We start from the raw sequence: 18,622 nt of genomic DNA, 5'->3' as shown, positions 1-18,622 counted from the left end.
TTGACTCATTGCTTTGAGGGGAGGATGTATTGCAGGCAGGAAAAAATATAAACAAACATACAATCCTGGACTATACCAAAATATTCTGTGGGCTTTGTTAATTTTTGTCTCTAGCAACTTTGTTTTAACACTCAGATTTTATTCTTTGTTTCTCCAAAATTCATGATAGTTTTTATCAGTGCTGAGAAGTTGAAACTGTGGACACTAGGTTCTTATATTGTAAAATAGCATTTGGTTCTGTTTGCAGGTTAATGGTGCCAAATACAATTATTTCAGTTCTGAAATGCATTTTATGAATCAGCTTTGTCTGTGTTGAGATTTACAACTTGAGATTCTTGTACTTGGATTATTGAGACCATAAATGTGTCTATAAGCCTGTATGGAGATGAACTGAGAAGTTTCTCTTGATTAATGTCTAGGTTAGTTTACAATTGACTGTATTTAAGTTCTGTAAAAACAATTATGTGGGTTTTCCTGTATTTTTCTTTGAAAGACTTAATTAAGAAAAAGAACAGAAGGAGGTGGTGATCTTGCTTACCTGTAGAAACGATTCTGAATTGCCAAGTTTTAGAACTGATTTAAACAACTACTTTGTCAAGTATCCTGCTTATTGAAGTGTTTCGAGACCTAAGATTGAGCAGGTTTGACACTTCTGTCGTGCCTGATTCTATATTAAACACCTTTGTGGTTATGTATTCAGTTCAAGTTGTGTAAGACTTCTTCTTTTACCAAATTGCAGCACTTACTAATGTTGATGGGAGACTGAATTTTGATATATTGGTACTATTTCCACAGTAAATTCTAGGTAACTCCTAGGTACTTCTGTTAGCTCTGGCAGCTGGCTTCTGTATCGCACTGAATTTCTGAAGATTGTGTCGTCCACTTCAGCACTTACTATTTGGCTTCTGCTGCAAAAGTGCACAATTCTGTGCTGAGGCTTAGACACTTGTATGGATTTAACAGGATCTGGAGATTAATGGTGTTACTCACACAGCATTGCTGCTTTTGTAAAGTATATCAGAAATGTTACTTCTTCAAACATCGAGAATCCTTGTGTATGAAGTCATTTCTACACCAAATTAACAGTTAAAAATATTAATTTTTAAATATATTAGTTTGTGTAAGAACTAAAACTGCCTTAATTCATGTTCTGTATTGCAGAATAGCAAATGGAGGGGGAAAGCCCAAAATATGAATGAGGAGAGTCCTATGAGCAGTGTAATTGATGTAGAAAGATTAATTTTAAGTCCATCAAGAATATCTTAGCTCAATGCTGTGGACTGGAAAGAGCTTGAGCATAATTAGGTTTTCTTTTTACCTCCTTGAAACTGTTAAATTGAAGGGGATAGAGGAAAATGTTGGCTTCCTTAATTTTTCTGTTTAGTGTCTCAATTCTTTTTTAATGGTACTTTAATTGAATTGTAGCAGATCTCCATATTGACAAATAGATTGTATGTAGGAGTTTAAGTCTTGTAAGTGCTTGTAAATGTAGTAAGTTAAAATTAGATGAAAAATGTTCTATCGTTCATAACATAATTCAGCTTAATTTCTGATTTTACACATTAAAAATTTTTGTAAAATCTAACTGATACTTATCACTATGGAGAGGAAATATAAGAGCTATGCAATGCACGGTTATACTATATTTATTGCTATACATTGTCAGCAGAATTTTTGGGGCTGTGATTTCACGGCTCACAAGAAACCAGTAAAGGTCATGATGTGGGGAACATACAAGGAAAATTCTGGAGTAATGCATTTACTGAATTACCCCCTTGCGAACCCACCCAGTTATATCTAGGTTTGTGCTTATAAAACCAAAAGCATTTAAAAATTCCAACCATGTTCAGGATTTTTGAAGGTATAGTTTGACTAATCCAAACATGCATGCCTCAGAGTTACTTGAACTGAAATACAAAATCATCAAAGTAATGTAATATGTTTGTTACATGTTCTTATTTATAGGTGTCCTTGCTGGTCATGATAACCGTGTCAGTTGCTTAGGTGTGACTGATGATGGTATGGCAGTGGCAACAGGATCATGGGACAGCTTCCTCAAGATCTGGAACTGAAGTAGGTAGGTATCCAATTAATTAAGGCTGCCCTTGTTTGGTAGTCAGAATGCTTTTTTCCAGGTCCAAACAGTGCTGTTTTACTGATGCTGCAAGCTTAGTTCAGATTAGGAAAGCAAAAAAAAAAAAAAATCAGTTTGTTTTTTTAGATGGCTATTTGTTTAATGTATGCAATGACATTTCTGTGATGAACTCTTTTTGGCATATTTTATTTTCCTGGTAGGAAAGACACTGTGGTGTTTTAAATCTGGGTTGCTAAATAAATGGCATGCTTAAAAACGGTGAGCTAATGGCTAAATGTGCCAGTGGGTAGTGAGAGCAAGAGCAAGGCTTGAAACTTGATTACAGTTTATCAAAGTGCAACTCTTAATAAATCTTTCTGTGTGTCAGAAGAGCGGCGGACTCCATGACTGGAAGAAGTTCCCAACGACTGAAAATTAAAAATGATAGCATATCCAATCCAACCATACTAACTTGGACCCCCATCCTCCCCAACTTCAAAGGGCAAGATCTTTTCCGTCTCCTGTTGCTGAAATGAAGAGCACAATTACCTTTCCAAGAAGAATTTCTGTGTTGTAAGCAAAATGAAATTGTGCATTCCTTTTGGGACCATTTTTTTTTGTCTTGAGAATTTAAAAACGAAACACTATCATAAAAGCATGACCAGAAAATAAACTTGAGCATAATTGTGAAACAGTTAGCTTTCACTGTAGTTTCCAAGTTGAAGATAAGGACTGTATCTCACACACTTGCAAATTTTAAAGTCATGTTTGTAGCAGGATTTTTTTCAAGTTTCCTTTTTAAATACATTTCTTTATGTATTTAATTGAGCAAAACAAGGGAGTCCTAGCCCAGAGCATCTGGGGGTTGTTAACGCTGTAAATTTAGTCCCTAATTTTTTTTATTTTATTTTCTAGTATCACAGATAATTGTTGCACAAAACTTGGCATATATAGGATAATGTTAAGCAGTAAGGTAACCAAGCACATGCTGTAAAAGGTAATGAATGCTTGTTTAAAGAATACTTTCACCTTTTATGGATAATAAATGCAATCCTTGGTCCCTCCTGCCCCCCCCTTTTTCACCACACTGATTTTTTTAATCTGTTTTGGTTTTGTCCACTTGAAAGGGCGGTTTATATATCCTAACACTATCCTGTAAGTCTCAACAACCAGGAATCTCTGTTTTCAAAAGAGACCTATCCTACACTTGGGTATTGAGTCAATTCTTTGTGTATGAAATGATGTACAAATCAATGTTTTGAAAATAATGATCTTGAACTTTCTAAGTTAAACAAAAAAAAAACCTTTTTTGATTGTTTGCCATATTGGGTGGGTTTACTCTTAGAATCGCATGCTGTAGAAATGCTAAAAAGTGCATATTGGACTAAGTCCTTAGATGTTTTTTCTTTGAAGAAATAACCTGTTTAAAAACTGTAACCATTGTCGCTGTATTCATTTATTGTTGCTACTCTGTGCATAAATCTATGAAGAACTCAAGTACAAAGCTATGCACGTTTTGGAGTAGCGTGATAAGTCACTTTTTTTTTTTAAAGAAACAGCCTGTTCAAACAATCGCTGTCAAAGATTCTGGGGTGTGGGAGGAGGGAACCTAGACCATCTTCTTTATAAATCAGTTCCTCACAGCCAGTTCCTCTTGTAGGATGAGTCCTTTGCATCTGATCAGAGTCATTTTTGTAACGAGCAGGTTTTCCTGGCTTTCTTTTCAAATAAAATGTTAAAAGCAGCAGTGTTTGGACAGCAGATTGTTCTGTTAAACTTTCCTATCTTCTCACTGTATCCAGAAATGCTCCTTCCTAGCAGCAGTAGTAGCTTTTCTCCATTTTGTTTTTTCTGCAACATTCTGTACAAAAATGTGCTGTAATTGTGCGTTAGGCCTGGATTTGGCATAAAAGATGAATTCCCTCTTACTCTCTCTCATGAAACTACTCTGTAGAGCTTTCTCCACGCCCTGTATCCCTCTTCACCTTTTGTATTTAATTTTAAAGTCAGTGTACTTCAAGAAAGCTGGATGCAAGATAGATACTATATTAAAATGTAATGTTATTTAAGATGTAATAAAGCAGTTTGACATGAGTTTTGACTGATCTGTTTTGCAGCTTATTGTTCAACCCACAAAACGGCTTCTGGCAGGATTTGAGATATGAAATAAACGTATGAGAGAAGCGTATGCTGCCCCAAAACAAATTGTTCAGTATTTTAAAATGGCTTGGATTTTTAACGGTAATTGAGCAGAGTATGCAGTGTGTTAGAAAGTGAGTATTCATGTGAAGGGATGTGGGTTTCATTTTAAAGCTAAAAACAGAGTTGCAAGATGAACTAAAACCCTCACGATTTTTGTTACTGGAAAGTGTCGCCAGCAGTATCTGAAAATGTATGTGTAAATGTGCAATACATGCTAACACTGAATGGCAAGTACGTGGAGCTTAGTGGCTGCAGGCGTTTTGCTTCCTCCATTCTTAACTATTTGAGTGACATTTCTTGGTTTGATTGGTAGAGCTACTTGAGAGCTTAATCAAAAACTACTGGTAGCTCTCTTAGCTCAAACTCCAAATGAAAGTAGCTAATATGATTCCTGTGGTATACGTCACACAAATGTTTTGTGGAACATAAGAGTGTAACATCTGAAGTAGGAAATCAGAGCAAAATGTTTAGTAACTTGTTTTAAACCTTTTGTGTCCTTTAATAGGAAAAGAATTGAGTGGAACATCTTGTTATTGCCATGTGAGGATCTGGCCAAATAAGCTCTGTTGTCAGTGTTAGCTGTCCTTACTGTAGGTGTTGAGAAGGGTAAGTAGTTGTCACTTTAATGCTCAGTAAGAACAAAGACTCCACAAGGCAGAATTATATCTAGGAAAAAAAAATGGATTTTATACCTGCAGAAACAAATTCCTTAAATAAGAGGTGTTGAAAGGCAATTGGTTTAACAGCTTGGTGTTGGTCCACTTGAGGGTTTTGTTTTATATTTTATGTGGCTAAAGTCTCTTTTATTCTGACCTAAACAAAAGTGGATTTTCCCTCATTTCACATCGACCAAGAGAAATTCCAGTGCCATGGCTTGGTTTCATACCAAACATGGCAATTCTCAGCCTCAATGGAGAAATTTTTAAAAGCTGTGAGTATGGAAAATATGATGGTGACATTACTTAACTAGCAGCCATTAACTGTGAGCTTTGGGTTTTTGGACTGCAGAATACTGGTAAGTAGCTCATGGCTGGAAATGCTTAAATTCGGGAATTCAAATTTAGTCTTTTCCAATTCCACATGGTATAGCTGTTTTTTCCACTCACATGGTATATTTTTATTCCAACGGATGTTTCATATATCGCTTTGTCTAGTCCATAATAAAATCAATGCAGACATGATCTGTCTTACCTTCCTTAATCTCTACCCATATGTTAAATTACTGCTTCCCACCCGTGCTGAGAATGCCTTTGCTGGCAATAAAATACCTGCCAAGATAGTAACATCTTGTGTCAAGAGGCTAATGTGTAGTGCGATTTATTTGAAATGCAAAGAGTTGTAAATGCCTCTTATTACAGACAGTGCTTCTGTTAAATATGAAGCTTGAATCTATATTATTTAAATATCTGTCTATATGCTTAGTTATCCAGAGAGCTGTAACTGAAGAAAAATGGGTATGCAAAGTGAGAAGCACTGAATTTGTGTCTTTGACTTTGGACCAAGTCTTTGAGTTTTGAATGCCTTTAATTTTAGGGTGGGCTTGGATCAGTACCCAAATCAAAATGGCTTATGTAATCTTACCTATAGCAACCATAGTAACGTAGTAGCTCCTCCTGTAGGCTTTGAGAAGATTCTTAGAGATAATTCTGGGATGTGGTTCCAAAAGAGCAGTTTCACCTCGCTGCTGGAAAATTTCTAGAGCAAGGTTTCATAAACTGAGAACACACATATGTGAGAGCCGTTTGTCTCTGCTTGGTCTTAGTGGCAGCGCTTGCAGTTTCTTACTCGTGAGCTCCTGAGTATGTATTAGATATATGAAGGGATGAGGAGAGGTGTCTTTGCAAAGGAGGATGGAGTAAAACTTTACGTTTTTATGAAGCATGTTAGATGACGAAGGTGGACAAGACCAATGGATTGGAGGTATTTGGATAATGAGTGGGTGTGGAGGTGGGAAAAGGAGTTACAGTTGCCTGGTCCTGGCTTGGAAAGTCTGTCATGGTAACAGAATGGACTTCCATGGGATTGGGATCCTCTCATGGAGCTGGGGGGGGGAGGAGTCAAGTAAAGAAAGAGAGAACGTATTTCTCAGTCTTGGTACCTAGAGTTAAAACTTCTAATTATAATGCTTTCTGTGCCCCTCATGGCCTTTAATTTCTTAGTGAATTAAATGTATTTTAAAAGATTGGAGGTTCTACTGCTAATAGAAGAAAAGATCCGAGTTGGACATTCTAAATTTTGACCATTAAGTGCCCTGGAGTGTGTTATAAATCAACTGGGAAACATACTTAAAATTATTGATTGAATCATGCCCTATAAGAGCTAAAAATAGAATGATCTAGTTTCTGGGAAGTGGCAGAGTAAATAAGAATAAAACCTGTCACCCTTGCTGAGTTCTGTGTAACTTGGTCTGAAACAAATCAGGATCCTGTGTGGTATTATGATTAGCACATTTTTTAGTGTAGGTGTAACCATGAATTCAGATTTGAGGGGAAAGAATAAAAGAATTGACTAATGAACAAGTTCTAACAGCAGTTGGCTATTTTTGCATAGTGATGCTCTGTTTTTCTTCTCTTCATATAATATTTAGAAAGTCTGCTATAAACATCAGGCAAGTCAATGGATCTGAGCTGAATCGGTCACTTTATATTACATTCCAATGTGTAATAATTCTCCTAAAGTATGTGAAAAGTTGAATTTTTTTCTGTTTTAGGGTTGTATGAGGAAGGGAAGCCCCATCTGGTGGTGTAAAACATAATGGAGCTGAGTGGTCAGCGTAGGGGAAGTGTGTATGATAAAGAAGCCCATGGTGAACTTGGCTGCAATGTGTTCCTAGTACATGTGACCCCTCCTTCGTATATCTTCAGAGTCCATTGAAGATGTTCTGATTTTCCCATAAAGACTTAGAAATAAAATTCTTTTCCTAATGTTTAATTTTATAGGGATTTTCTTTTCTCATTTTTTATGTAAAAGCTTCAGATGGCAGAGGCGGAGAGGGTGAAATAGTTCTATGCCTGCAGTTACCAATAAACTCTTGCCTGTGGACTCTTCTCCATGAAAGTGTGGATCTTGTGAATGTATTTAGATATTTCATTTCCATCACCTAGGTCTAGACATATTACCTCTACCTCTCCAGCTGCAACAGGAGGGGCAGGACATAGTTTGTGTGCTTGGTTTATTTTGTTGGAAGTATGATTTATAGTTTGAGACCATAAATCGTGACTGCATTCACTTGCATCATCAAGTGGAGAATGCCTGGGAATAAAAACCTCTTCAAATGCTATTTTTCACCTCACCTTCCTTGGGAAGACAAAGTTCATCCCACCTTCTGGCAACAGAAAAATGAAAATGACAAGTTGATGGTATTTTCTGGAGCTGAAAGCCATCCATCTCCTTGAGTCAATGAAAATTCAGCCCTATACTGATTTGTATTTTTGGTGTGTTTAAGGGTTTAACAATTCCTTTCACCCTGGTTTCTTCTCTCTGAAAGGAACAAAAAATAGATGAAGGGAGGAGTCATAAGGTGAGACATCGAGCCCCACTTAGGAGCACCAGTTCCACTTTCCCTCCAGCTGCTCCAGGTCCCTCCAAGTTTTCTTGTAGAGCAAAGGAGCTGTTCAGCTGTTAAACAGCTGCTGTTCCTTGCCTAGTGGGGATATGAGCTCTTGAATGAACAATAAGTATTCAGGGAGTGACAGCTCTGGGAGTGATGGACACCAGTTTGCACTAATGAGAGATCTGGGAGCTTTTCCAAGGATGACTGCATCACTAAATTGAACAATTCTGTATTTCATCTGCTACTTGCATCAGATGTGTATTTAACCCACCGCGTTCTGAAGAGCTTGTCAAATCTTGTTCCAAGTTCATGCTGTCAAGTAACATGAAAGAATTACCCGGGGTATGAGGTATTACTGAATTCTAAAGGAAGGCTAAAAAGCAAAGAACATTCAATGTGGAGGAAGCTGAGTGAGATGCATTGGCCAGGCTGGTGTCAGTGGCAGTTCTAAAAAGTGATGTTGGAATTAAAAAATTATTCTGTTGGGCAGTTCTATCTTTCTCCTCCCATGGCTTGTTTCAATCAAGTGATAGCATCAGACATGGTGACAGGAAATGGAGCAATTACAGATAGACTTCAAGGAACAGCTTATCAGAATTGAAGGTTAAACTTTTGTAAGCAAAAGGATCATCCTTGTTCTTTGAAGCTTGTCACAGTTCTGTACGCAAAGAGTAACTTAACCAGAAATACCAGATGGGAGCCAGGCAGTCTCCTGACCTCAGCTCTGATCCTGGTAAAAGTGAAAGTTCCTCACCAGGTTGTAGAGCTTAAATTAACAGGACTAGCTTCTCATTCTCTGCTAAAAACATAAATTAAAACCCTTGGGCCTGGTTTACAGTGTGGCAGCTGTATCCTCCTCACCCTTAGATTCCAAATTATTCTGCCAGTGCTTTGCACTTCAACCTGCATCATCAATTACAATTTGTAGTGTGCACTGGAGGGAAAATGTGCAGTTAAGGTTAGCAGTACAACTGCTAAGAACTTCAAAACCTTTCTGTCCTCATGCTGGTTCTGAATAGCTTAACTTATTAATGTACTATTTCCAATGCTTTACTCTTTTGTTTACATTTTGAATGGCAAGCAGCAGTGCTAGCTATAGAAATGTAGCTTTCTTTTGTAGCTATATTGCAGTAGCACGATTGTTTGCAAAGAAGCCTCTTTATCTGAACAATTTTCAACATTACTTTTTTAAAGAAATCAAGTAAGAAATCCCTTGCCAAACCTGCATGTGCCCTTTTGAACTACTTTGTCAACTTCATAATGCAATGCCTACGTATGTCTTTCCAGCTAAAAAGGCAAAAAACCTCCCAGCGGATTTCATCACCTCCCGTGAGGAAGGAGTTTCCTCCATTTTGTATACAGGGAGTCTGCAGCGTGGGATGCTTGTGATTTACCCTGGTCATGTAATGGCCGAGTTGGAACACAGACTGGCTCCCTGACCTGCAGTTCTCTGCTCGGCGAGAAGAGTATTCCTTTGCGTTGGCCCTTCCTGCCTGACATCCGCTTGCTCAGGCTGATGAATCTTGGCAGTTACCATCATTTTCCGCCATGCAGAATCACTCTGGTGAGCAGCAGATGATGATGGCAACAGGATCAGAGCAGGATTAGCATGACATCCTCATATTGTCGGAGGAAACGTCAACTGTAGTACATTTGGGTGTAAGCCAGATAAAGCACAAATATTCTTAATTTTACAGTTTATTTTAGTAGAGAGAGAGAATCTTATGAGTTGTGTTTGGCTGAGTTCTTCACAGGACATCCTCTGCAATTATATCAAAGGGATTTATCACCCTATTCCTCCTACTCAGATCGTAGCCCTGTTTTTCTTGGTATTGTTTGAGAGGCTTTAATGCTTTGCAGTATGGAAATTCAGCTCTGTGGAGGAAGACCAGACCATAAAATTATTGTCTGAGCTCTTTGAAAAGTTATATAAGTGGGCAGCTGCATCACATCTGAAAGTTACTTGGACCTTTCTTTCCCCCTCGTCCCCCCCCTTTTCCGTGTCACAAAGCCAGCAACTTTCATTATTAGTTCAGTGCTATTTCGGATCCATTGGTGAAACAGTCTGCAAGTGATTCTAATTCATATCCTACCCTTTTCAGAATGGCTACCTGCACTATTGCTGACTGAAATCACAAGACTTGGGATCCTGACAGAAAGCGTGTGCATTAAGAATTAATTTATGGTAGTGCCATGCATTATTTAGGAGCTTTGCTTGCATGAGTGATTAGGTACAGACTCTTCAGCTGCTGGGAATTGAAGATTATGCCATATGTGAACATCAAATACTGCTTTTCTGAGGCTTGGGTGACATTTGGGGTCCGACTTCTGACCTTGTAGTCATAACTGTATAATTAACTATCATGTTATTATATCTAAGTAGTTTGATTTCTGGTCACTTCTGTTGAAATTTGAAATTTTAGGTTCAATGTGGTGTTTGACAGAATGTGCATGAATTTGATGATGTATTTTATGAAAGAAAACAAATCTAAGCACTGTAAGGGAACAAGACCCTAAAGTTCATCAGAAGCTTTTAGCTATGAATTTTGATTCCTATTCCTTTTTAGGCAGAACCCACTACAATTAAATCTTGATCCCTCTGCAGCTTTGTGCTTCTAATGTAATTGCCAAAGTAGGTAGTACTTATACATGCTGTCTTGCCATAGGGGAAGGTTAGTGGAGGGTATTTCTTAATTTTATGGCCATGTATTAAAATAGAGCTAAAAGTTAAACTCTTTATCTACAGAAAAGATCGTGCTCTTGTGATTTAAGATATTGTAAATGACCACGTTAGGAGAGCGTGTTTAAAATGTGGAGAAAACGGCAGTTTGGATATGACTAACACGAGGCTCTCAGTTCTGCAAGTTGCCTGGTGAGGTGAGGTGTTCCTATAGACAGCCGTGTACTGGCACACTGCTGCGCACACACAGACTGTAGTGGGACACGATCTTGCAAATTAATGTGATGTATTTGCCTCCGTATGATCTTTTGCAAGATAGCTTCCCATGATAAGCCTGAAAACCCCACTAAGCCTGCTGTATCTGGGGTGCTGTACAACAGAACAGAATTTGGCTTAGCTTTAGATCTAAAGTGTCTGCTGGCTGGAAAGTACCAGGCTGCAGCTTCTGCTGCCACCTGGTGCTGCTGCCTGGTTTAGCCTGGGAACTTGCCCCAGAGCGATCCGTAATCCTGTGCAAGAGTAAGGGTCTTTCTCGATGTGAAGGTGTGGCCCAAGGGCAAATGAGGTACCAAAAGGTAGGAAAGGTACCTGCTGTTCCCTTGTAACGCTGGCTGCGCTGCCATAGTTGGGACATACCAGCTCTGGATGATTCTAATACCACAACACGGTCTCCCTTGTTTAACCCTGTGAGAACACTTGTCGTATCCTTTAATGATATGTGAAGATACATCTTCACAATGAGGTAAGCTCAGGAGTAGGAAATGTTTTATATGCCCTAGCCCTGTTGTGATGAGCACCTTGGAAACTCATTAATATTGTCTGAACCTCTTGCATTGCCCTTGCTTATCGTTCTAACCTCGATCCCCTGCCCTTATCAGCATTTTTCCTCTTATTTTTCCTGCTAGGGTCTGATTTACGTAGACCCATACCTCCCTGGAGAGACATGCACCCTCTTTTTCCACAACAGGCTCTTCCCACCAATTATAAGGATCAGGCTGGCAACTTCCAAGAGGATCCCACAAAAACATTGTAAACATGACAAACTACTAACACACAAAAAGGTAAACAGACTTACATTTAAGTTTAGTATGCTGTTAGGATCTTCATGTTGTCAAAGATCATCTGTATTTTTTATTACGTTACTTCAATGAGTCGTATGATTATATTCTGAGTACAGAAATAAAATATATAATAAATGCCTATGAACCAAGTCTTAAATTGTGGGACAGATTTTTACCCCACAATAGGAGTGCTAGCAATCATACACTGGTTGCTAGTGACTTTATGGTGTGTGTAGTAGGTTAAAGTGCATAGTAAGATGCCATTTTGCTGAAAGATGGTAAGCAAACACTCAGGGCAGCATAATTTTTCCAATACATGATTTATACCAGGAAATCTGCTCCATTGCATATTTCCAGAGGCTCTTGTATTTCATAGTGGTTTGGGGATATACAACTGCTATTGGTAGGGAACACTGTTACAGACAATACTCTTGTGTAGAACCTGCCATACAAACTGTTACTCCATCCTTCTGTCTCTCTCAGATGCCACGGTAAAACACGCTGTTTTCCTGAATCTTCATGACATGAAGTACGATGAGGAGATACTATTTCTTCTGTACTCTCAATCTTTACAGCCAATGTGTAAGGGAATAGCAAAGCCAACGTTTTACATGTTCCAAACTGGGCTGACCTAAAAATTACTCGCAGGGAACTGTCTGGGAAGGCCACAGGAATGACTCCCATGTGGCTGATGGCCAGTCTGCTGTCACAGAGCCTGTGTAAGTAGCGTTACTGAGCTTAGTCTAAAAAGTTCACTTTCTGTGCTTGAACCCGTGAACCTTTTGAGCTTAATTAAAAAGGTCAATTATGAACCTCAGCACCTCATAGACGCCAGAGGGAGCTGCTGCAGCGTTCACAGCCCCTGTTCCCTGGTGTCTGGGAGTCAGCGCTCCCCGCCCGCCCCTGGGCAAAAGATGTGGGGACAACCTTTATCATTTACTCTGCTTTGAGGAGATAATGTGAGATTGAATGGGGCTATAAATATGTTGGAGGACACTGAAATCTGTAATGATTATGACAATGAGAGAAATAATCCAGAAAAAATCAATGGCAATCGGTAGGAAAAAGTACTGCCCCACTTAGGAGCAATAATAACATGCAAAAATACAAACAGGGGAAGACGAAGATAAGCAGCAGTGCTCCAGAAAAGGATCACAGAATTAAAACGGATCCCCAGCTAAATATGAGTCAACAATGTCATGCCACTGCAGTAAAGGCTAACATCATACTAGGCTGTACAAACGGAATTACCCCTGCAAGACTTGTAAAGTAACTTTCTTTTCTGATGCAGTGGTAGTTCGTCAGACAGTGTAATGGTTGCAATTTCAGGTGCTGTTCTGCAAGAAAGCATGGATAAATTGGAGAGTGTCCAGAAGACAGCAAGGACAACATCAGAGATTTCGATATCATGCTGTGTAAGGACTGTTTAAACAATAGAGGTGTTTCAATCTAAATAAAAGAAGACTGAGAAAAAACATGTGTGTAAAAGGCTGCTGGAATTAACAGAATATATTCTATTTTTCCCATGTCCCTGGTGAATAGAGCAAAAAGTAATGGGAGTTCAGGATGTATCAAGGAAGTTTTGCACTAGAAAAAGCTTAATGTAATAATTATGAGTAACACTGAAATATATAGCCTTAGGTTGCTGTTGTGTTTCTACCATTAGCAAACCTTAAGAAAAGGTTTAGTAGATGTCTGCTAAACATGACATGGGTAAAATTGACCCTGCCTTGGGGCAGAGGAATGTATGGCCTCTTGAGGTATCACCAAGTCCTGTTTTCCTATGATTAGGAGTTGTTCAGTAATAGACTTATAAACATCACGTTGCTGACCTGGTTACTGAAATGTTTTCTAAATAACTAACCTGCTGTCTCACAACAGGGTGAATACTTAGAGACAAAACAGGAAGCAAACGTGTGATTCAGGATCAGCCATGCTTACTGGAAATCTTTAAAGGGTAGTGGGGAACACTGCCAGAACTGGAAATGCTGGAAAGTTTGTTCTCCAGCAGTAGAGGAAGAAACCAGCAAACACAGGAAACTAAAATGTATCTGTTAGGTTTAAAAAGAAACACAGTCTTTAAGAAAGAGGGAGTTACCTGGGGGAATGAGGTGGAGACATAGGTCTGGTGGGAGATGGCAATATGCATGGATGTTATTTGGGATGGTATTTTGATTTTTTTTTTTTAAATAGCTGCCTGAGCACTGAATTAGGAAAATCATCTGTGAATGAAGAGGGAAGGTAAATTGATGCCTAAGTGTAGCTAATTAGTTAGTTAATAATGAGAACAAGTCAGTCTTACAAGAACAGACCAGTGCTACTTTCTTGTACTTTTTCTAGTGGAAATGTCTCAGGGAAAGGATAGGTTGCACTGGGATCTGCAGTCACTCTAAGCCTTCTGTCTGGGGTAGTAGGACCAGTAATTGTACCCACGCTATTGTAAATGCAGGTGCAGATCTCGAGTGTGTCATTCTTTTATCTGAAAAATTATCTTGCTCTTTTCTATGAAGAAAAGGATCATTTACCTATAGAGCAGGCTGTTCTTTTAATATGGGGTGGATGGTAGGTATACTTCCTTTTGTGCAAAGGAAAAGGATATCTTCATCACCTTTCTGTGGCTTTCTGAGAACTAGAACAAAGGTTTTGAATGGGAAGGTTTTCAAATGCATCTGTGATCTGAGCATCTGCAAAATACAAAGGAGTTGAATACATGAAAAGAAGAATGTTAATAATGGTGGGGTATGGAGAATTCTAATGTAAATGAGCCAGTAGTTGGCATAGACCAGTCTCTTTTCACTTCTGTTTTTGACAGTTAGAAGGGTGTGATGTAAGGCTTATATTCAGAATTAATCCTATCTTACATTGAAGCTTTTGGATTCCAGGCTGGTTTCCTCTGCATTTGTGTTGTACTGATCACATCAGCCATTTTTATATGTTCCTGTTTTCAGAATTATATTTTTTTCCCTTTGCATAGATTTTTTCCAAGCATTCTGTCTCTTCAAGTCCATGTGGTGTTGGCATTGGCCTTAGTTTGGCTCACCTCTTGGTGAAAAGCAAGCTGGCTCCATATGACTCTCATCAGCAAATGAGGATCCAGATAGTTATTTTTGAAGTTCTTCCATCAGGATTTTAGGTTTATCAAAAAATAATTTTAAAAGTGTCATGGTAATACCAAGTCACAGGCTGGAATTCTTCCTTGTGCTATTAGATAACTTATAGGACAGTACAAACGTAAAGGTCAAAGGAACAAAGAACCTCAATTACAAGAAAAAATAACAGAGGAAGAGTAACTTTTTCAATCCAGGGACTGATAGTTTTTTTGCCTTTTTTTTTTTTTTTTTTCACAGTGTTTAATACAAGAGTAACTGTCTGATAAGCCAGCCACTGCAAAGGAGCACTTGCTTCCAAGGGCTTTAGAGCCGTATAGTAAAAAGATATCAATAACTTCTCTGATTGTGGACAACAAAGTTCTTGGACTTAGAACTGTAGCGTCTTAAGGGCTGCAAGGAAATTGTTGTTAATGACTAAGCAGCAAATTGGGTCCCTACTGACTTTCAGAGCAGAAATGTAAGTGCTAACTCATAGTTAACAAGCATCAGCTGCGTTGCGGTGATGAATGTGCACGTTTGCAGTGCATCGTAGGAGTACTTGGTACTTACTGTAGTCAGCTGGTATGTGATAAGATTTTGTTGTGGTAACCTAGACGTAAGAATGAGTCTTCCATCTCCATTCTCTTTGGAACAAGAACATAGTATTTCATACATGTACAGCACTTAAGCAAGAAAAGCCTGCAGTGATACTTCTTTCACTTGCTAACCCTCGCTAGTGACAAGAACGGGGTTTGACCATTTTACTTTTCATGTCACTTGCTGAACTTGTACCTCTTGCTATTTAAAATCATTCCATAGCTGCGTAATGGTCTCCAGATGTCAATGTGACTGACAACACATGACAACAAAGAATCGAATGTAAAGGAACTGGTCTTACTCTGTTTCTTTGTTGCTGCTCATCAGACTGTTTTCGAAGTTTGGGCAGTTACGAAAGCTTGTGACCCAACTTCCTCCATTATTACAATAAGGTGTTTATCTTACTTGTTTGACTTGGGTGGCTTCTGGCAAGTAAAGCACTGAGAACAACCAGCTCCTGTGAATCAAGGTCTTTCCTAAAAAGAATCACCAGGTTTCCTGTGAACAGTAAAATGGTGTAATAAGTAGACCTGGTTTTTAATTCTTATTTGTTTTAGGATAGCAACTGTAAATCCATAAAATATGGACTGCGTGCTTCTCAGGTGCACGCAAAGAGGTGTTTCCTGTATCTGTGAGATTACAGTCTTGACAAGATTGATAAAGAGGGAAGTAACTGTTTTTATCTGTTTTGAAGGCAGAAAAACAGACTCCATTAGTCACGCAGGGAGAGACAGGGACACCTCCCAGAACACCCCACGCTGTACCCAGCCATTCTTCACAGGCCTGTCTCCTCTGAATCCTCCTGTGAGATAGGAGGTAAGTCCTGGGTCCCTGCTTTGATACTACTCTTCACATATTCGATTTCTCCAAAATCTCTCCACTCCCTATTACCTAAGTTTTCTTTACTGGCTGCCAACAGCTCTCAGTCCTACCCTGACATTACCAAAGACAATCTGTATTGTCAAGTGGATTGAGTGTGGGGCTACATGGCAGCATTCCTGATTGTTTATCTCAGCTGCACCACAGATTTGTTAACTCTTGTGCAAGTCAATTAATCAGTCTTTAAAAATCGGGATAATGGCATTTACGTAACGATTGGAGGTGTTTGTAATCAGCCTGAACAATGAATGCAATGCTGCGGCATATATTTCTGGCTTTATGTCAGTGGCTTTGTAGTTTGTGACCACTGATAAATAGCTGGTTTGTCACACTCACGTGCCACCGTTTTCATCAGAATTTAAACTTTGTGGTATATTTTGATTTCTCATGATTCCTCAGGAATTCTGAGTCATCAGAGACAGTTTGAAATGAAGTTTGAGAGGTAAGAACTACGTTCTTCAACCCTGTTAAGTGTTAATAGAGACAATTTGTTAATTGTTTCCTGTTCAGTGGACATACCTTCTGCTGAAGGTAAGTTTGGGTTGTAGATGGCGACTGAACAGAGCCTCTCTGTGTCAGGCACCATCCTTCTGTGCAATTAGTCAAACAAGCAATAGCATTTTTGTTAACTTACCTTTTTTGTTAATCTAAAGCCAGTCAAATTATATTTCACAGAACTGAGAGCCTTCGTAGAAAAAGGCAGGATGTTTTTAAGGTTATTTTGCAATGTTACTGCCAACGTTTCTCTATGTTTCCCCTGTGTCTTCCCTGGGAGAAAGGAAGCACAACCTGGGTTAGAGTGCTAGCTACTCTCTTCTGATCATGGTGTTAGGGAGGACATGCTCAAAAGTGACATAAGACTCTTCTGTTTCTCATGGTTCTTCAGTCTGTAGAGGAGGGAAGAGGTGTTACCAGTCTGTCTGTTATATTCACCCAGACCAGCAAGCAGAGCTTCCAAGGTCGCTGTTGAACCTGGCAGCTCAGAGCTGCTGTTGTAACTGTAGCTCTTTTATAAATAGGATAGGCTCAGCTGATTAGCAGTCTTATCTCCACCAATTAATGAGGATAAGTGTTCATCATGTTGCAGAGTTCATGCCTCTTGTGAAATGTTGAGCAACTGCATGAAGTTACTGTGCGTGGGAAAAAACCCTGCCACTTCGAAATGTTTATTTTTTAACAGCCAATATATATTCTTGTGGAAAATGGTTCTAGTGGTGGTTTATCTCTTTCATCTTAATGAATTTGGAGAAATCCATCCCAAGAGCCAACTCAAATAAAAATTTACTCCTTGGTTAGCATTTGTAGTCAGTAGTTGGGTACGGACAGGCATGGTTAACCAAGGCACTGTGTTAGTGCTATAGTAAAGTTAGTGCTGTAATCCTTCCTAGTGTCATGTTGTGTTGTCCCTTTACAGTTTGAATATCTCTTTCAGCACCTGAAAGACATTTGAGTCTCCAAGATATCATTAACTTTATAGAACTGTATATTGTTTCATTAATTCCTTGCAGACTGGGCTCTTAACGTTGTCTGGAAGGATGATTAATGAGAAATGGTGACTCAAGTTACTGCACTTTCTAAAAAGCACTGTAACATTGCCTGTGGTGTTTCCCCATGTGTAGCAACTGCTTCCTCTTTTTCAAGTTTATCTCGTCATTTATTGACTGTCAGTTCTTTGCAGCTCCCCAGTTTCCTGAAAATATAAATTTCTGCCTATAGGAAGAAGAAAAAAAAAAATCCCAAATTGCCACATACTCCGATGGTGTAATTTGTTCTCACTTGGTGGATTTATCCTGATATGCGATCCAGTGAGCTACATGTATGAGTCTATGATCTCTTTAAAGTAGTGCTGGTTGAAAATGCAGTTTAGAAATTAGAAAACCTGATTGGTTTTGGTAACTGTGAGGGATTGTTTTCTTGTTGGCATCTATATAGGGGCCTGATCCTACCTCTGTTGAAGGTTGTGACAAAGTTCCTGATGATTTCAAGATAGGATGCAGACTGAAACCAAATGCCGTTTTTGTTTTGTTTCACCCTTGCTCAAAATTTGGTTTCAAATCAAAGAGAGATTGGAAAATGGTTTCTTGCATTTCAGGAGCTTCTGTTTGTAGTTAAGAGTGATTCCAATAACTGTGCCTGTCCTTAGATTACATGTCACAGGTGAGGTTATGTGTGTTACACACCTGGCACCTTCTAAAATGTGTGGTCCTGTACTTGGGAGTGGCCAACTGAGAGGCAACTGCAGAATTAAGTTGCAGTATTATGAACGCTTGGCCTCGAGAAGCCTGCGCTTTGTTAGTCTGAGGAGGATGTAATTAATTGCTTCTTGAGGAGGGTGTATCGCTTCATCCTCGGACCATCCCTTGGTCAACGCTGTTACGGTGGATTCTGCGGCGGGTGTTGAAGGGTTGTGCCCCTTTCTTAACGTTCGGCCCATTCTCCTTTTCCGCAGCCTTCTGCGGGGTCTAATTCTCGCTCCGGCTAATTGCT

The 18,622-nt window shown here is 39.1% G+C and overlaps 1 protein-coding gene across 5 annotated transcripts in view; it reads left to right on the top strand.

Annotated features, from left to right (window-relative positions):
* Positions 1-4,168, top strand: part of GNB1 (G protein subunit beta 1) — a 40,291-nt gene extending 36,123 nt beyond the window's left edge. For 4 of the 5 annotated variants that reach the window (XM_068414675.1, XM_068414676.1, XM_068414678.1 and 1 more), the window contains 2 exons: positions 1,966-2,077; positions 2,463-4,168. In XM_068414675.1, the coding sequence (XP_068270776.1) occupies positions 1,966-2,072 (107 nt within the window). In that variant the 3' untranslated portion in view covers positions 2,073-2,077; positions 2,463-4,168. The remainder of the gene's footprint in view (positions 1-1,965; positions 2,078-2,462) is intronic. The other variant, XM_068414680.1, reaches the window with a different exon arrangement.
* Positions 4,169-18,622: the final 14,454 nt, after the last annotated feature.

This window comes from Nyctibius grandis, chromosome 17, assembly GCF_013368605.1.
Source record: "Nyctibius grandis isolate bNycGra1 chromosome 17, bNycGra1.pri, whole genome shotgun sequence".
NCBI classification, from domain to species: domain Eukaryota; kingdom Metazoa; phylum Chordata; class Aves; order Nyctibiiformes; family Nyctibiidae; genus Nyctibius; species Nyctibius grandis.
Note: the sequence above shows the minus strand (reverse complement) of the source record. Positions and strands in the feature narration are given on the sequence as shown.